General features: G+C 40.3%; 1 protein-coding gene across 1 annotated transcript; it reads left to right on the forward strand.

Annotated features, from left to right (window-relative positions):
* Positions 1 to 814: 814 nt before the first annotated feature.
* Positions 815 to 1693, forward strand: LOC123607700 (olfactory receptor-like protein OLF3). The gene has a single exon (XM_045497111.1). It carries the CDS (start codon positions 815 to 817, stop codon positions 1691 to 1693), a length of 879 nt encoding a protein of 292 aa, XP_045353067.1.
* Positions 1694 to 3860: the final 2167 nt, after the last annotated feature.

Below are 3860 nucleotides of genomic sequence, written 5' to 3' on the forward strand. Positions count from 1 at the left end.
AGGTTCCAGGCTCTGAGCTGTCAGCCCAGAGCCCATTGCAGGGATAAAACTCACAAACTGCGAGATCATGACCTGAGCCAAAGTCAGAATCTCAACCAACTGAGTCACCCAAGTGCCCCTAACAACACCTGATTTTTAAAGTTGTCCATCTTGGGTTGATCTCACCCATAGCAGTCACTGGTGTGAGGTAGGTGGAGAGGAGACCTTCCACGTGGCAATGTCAAAAGGGCAAGGTCAAGCAAATAAGTTCAAAATAATTTATTAATGAAAATATAAGAATATTATTTACAACATCCAGGGTTTCATGGATACATTCCCCTGAGGAGGGGTAAGTAGGGTGTGTCTGAGATATCTAGAGAGGAAACCCAATAAACAAAAGGAAGTTAAGTGGGACTGGACATCAATCAGAATTCAGAAAAATATCTTTCATATGAACCAAAAAATTTCTCACCAAAAATACATGAATTCTCTATAATACCTACTAAATGGAATAGGATTTTAAGTCTAAACACTTCATTAATTTCCTTCCCGCATTTAAGAGCAAATGTTTGGGAGGAGAAATTACATTCCAATAAATTGAATTCCAAGAATGTAACTTCTTTTCTCCTTGATTTCCAGCTGCACAGCTGGATCCCATTGTGCTCCTCATATGGATGTGTTCAAGCAGAGTGTGGATGACGATTTGGCTGAGATGTTCTAGAAGAACTTAAGTTCAGATGGGTAAGCTCTCCGTATGGTCTAAAAGCCACTTTCCAATCCTGAATTTTCATAATTTGTTTTTTCAACATCTTTAGAGTTTGGTCCTCAGAAACTCATGGGCCAGGAAAATAAAACCCAGACATGGGTGAGGGAGTTCATTCTGCTCGGGTTGTCCAGTGATTGGAAGATGCAAGTCTTCCTCTTTGTCCTGGTCCTGACCATGTACTTGGTGACTCTGGTGGGAAATGTTCTCATTCTTCTTCTGATCAGACTTGACAGCAGGCTTCATAACCCCATGTACTTCTTCCTTAGTGTTTTATCCTTTGTGGACCTTTGTTATTCAAACAGTTTTGCCCCACAAATGCTGGCCCACCTGCTCTCAGCCCGGAAGTCCATCCCATTGTACAGCTGTGTGCTCCAGCTCTACATCTCCCTGGCCCTGGGTGGGTCTGAGTTCTTCCTGCTGGGAGCCATGGCCTATGACCGCTATGTGGCTGTGTGCCACCCACTACACTACACAGTCATCATGCATGGACAGCTGTGTCTGGGGCTGGCTGCTGGCTGCTTGGTGGTTGGTTTCGCCAATTCACTGATGGAAACAATCATTACCTTCCGGCTTCCCCTGTGTCACAGTGTTATTAATCACTTTGCCTGTGAGACCTTAGCAGTGCTACGGCTAGCCTGTGTGGACGTCTTCTTCAACAAGGTCATGGTGGCCATCTCAGGGTTTCTGGTGATCATGCTTCCCTGTTCCCTGGTTCTGTTCTCCTATGTTCGTGTAGTTGCTGCCATTCTGAATATTCGTTCTGCTCAGGGACGTAGCAAAGCCTTTGGGACGTGTGCCTCCCACCTCGCTGTGGTCTGTATGTGCTTTGGGGCTACCATTTTCACATACCTGGGGCCACGGTCAGCCTCCTCAGAGCAAGAGGAGAAGATGGTCCTCTATTCTATGTGCACCTATGCTGAACCCCTTGATCTACAGCTTGAGGAATAAGGAAGTTATGGCTGCTCTCCAAAAGGTTCCAGAGAAATTCTGAGACAAAGAGTAAAGATTATAAGCATTTCTTGTTATCTATCATCAAAACCAAAAAGGAGATCAGCTGAGGGTAGACAGGACTCCCATACTTAAACTAAAGTTGACTAATATGCCCTTGCATTTGGAGAAAGCATCCTTCTACCTGAGTAATGAATTTCCTTATATAGGCCAATGCCAGATAATTCACATGTCAGTGATCTACGAGAGGGCCTCTCCTTAGATTGTCTTCTCTTAGGTATCCAGTGGTATTTAGACTTCATCTGCCCATTTTTTATTTTATTAGTATATTAATGTATAAAGAAATGATCTGAAGCTCCATCCAGCAGACCTGGCATGGAATGAATAAAGAGACGAATGCCACCTATGAGGTCTGTTTTACCTATGGAACAAAACGGAGGATGTCTGTTCTTTCTTTTTTTTTTTTTTTTTTAATATATGAAATTTATTGTCAAATTGGTTTCCATACAACACCCAGTGCTCATCCCAAAAGGTGCCCTCCTCATTACCCATTACCCACCCTCTCCTCCCTCCCACCCCCCATCAACCCTCAGTTTGTTCTCAGTTTTTAACAGTCTCTTATGCTTTGGCTCTCTCCCACTCTAACCTCTTTTTTTTTTTTTTTTTTTTCTTTTTTCCTCCCCCTCCCCCATGGGTTCCTGTTAAGTTTCTCAGGCTCCACATAAGAGTGAAACCATTTGGTATCTGTCTTTCTCTGTATGGCTTATTTCACTTAGCATCACACTCTCCAGTTCCATCCACGTTGCTACAAAAGGCCATATTTCATTTTTTCTCATTGCCACGTAGTATTCCATTGTGTATATAAACCACAATTTCTTTATCCATTCATCAGTTGATGGACATTTAGGCTCTTTCCATAATTTGGCTATTGTTGAGAGTGCTGCTATGAACATTGGGGTACAAGTGCCCCTATGCATCAGTACTCCTGTATCCCTTGGATAAATTCCTAGCAGTGCTATTGCTGGGTCATAGGGTAGGTCTATTTTTAATTTTCTGAGGAACCTCCACACTGCTTTCCAGAGCGGCTGCACCAATTTGCATTCCCACCAACAGTGCAAGAGGGTTCCCGTTTCTCCATATCCTCTCCAGCATCTAGAGTCTCCTGATTTGTTCATTTTGGCCACTCTGACTGGCGTGAGGTGATACCTGAGTGTGGTTTTGATTTGTATTTCCCTGATAAGGAGCGACGCTGAACATCTTTTCATGTGCCTGTTGGCCATCCGGATGTCTTCTTTAGAGAAGTGTCTATTCATGTTTTCTGCCCATTTCTTCACTGGGTTACTTGTTTTTCGGGATGTCTGTTCTTTCTACATGACAAGACTCCATTTATTTGTAGCACAGCCTTATTTGCCCCAGGATAATTACAAATGGTTTCTTTAACCCTTTCTCAAATGATGTCAGTTTTAGAACTTTCAACACTTAATTTGTGCCTTAATATAGAGTGTGATATGATATTCTGAAATAAATGATATACGACACAATATTTGTTCACACCAGTATGTTGGCTCTCATCTGCTTTTCAAGAATCAAATCTGCTTGTAATATGCCAAATATCTGTGGCTTCACTACAATTTTGGTTTCTAATTGTAGCAAAATATATATAAAACATAAAATTTACCAATGTAACCATTTTAAGGGTACAATTCAGTGACATTACTTTCTCAAACATCACTATTATTTCCAAAATTATTCATAACTGTAGTTTTTTATTTAACTAATTCCCAAGACCTGTTTCCTATAAACTGTTTACAAAATCTCCATACCCATGGAACTCTTATTTTTTTAAAAATTAAAATGAAGATATGTATATTTAGCTCTGCTAATTGTTATTATTGATTTTCACATGTCACACCAACTCACCAAGAATCTTTTGAATATTGATTCTCAAAGGTATTCTAGGAGTTTACTTTCTCTTTCTGTTTCATAGACATTATAAACAGAAACAGTTATAAAAAGAATTACCAAGTGGTACATGTTAACTAGATATCACTGTGAACCTATTTCCACATTGAAAACCTTTATTGAGCACATTTTGTGTATGCTTTTAAATCTACTTTAAAATAAATTATTCAAGCATATTTTAATCATTTTATCTAGAAGGATATAA

This window comes from Leopardus geoffroyi, chromosome A2, assembly GCF_018350155.1.
Source record: "Leopardus geoffroyi isolate Oge1 chromosome A2, O.geoffroyi_Oge1_pat1.0, whole genome shotgun sequence".
NCBI classification, from domain to species: Eukaryota; Metazoa; Chordata; class Mammalia; order Carnivora; family Felidae; genus Leopardus; species Leopardus geoffroyi.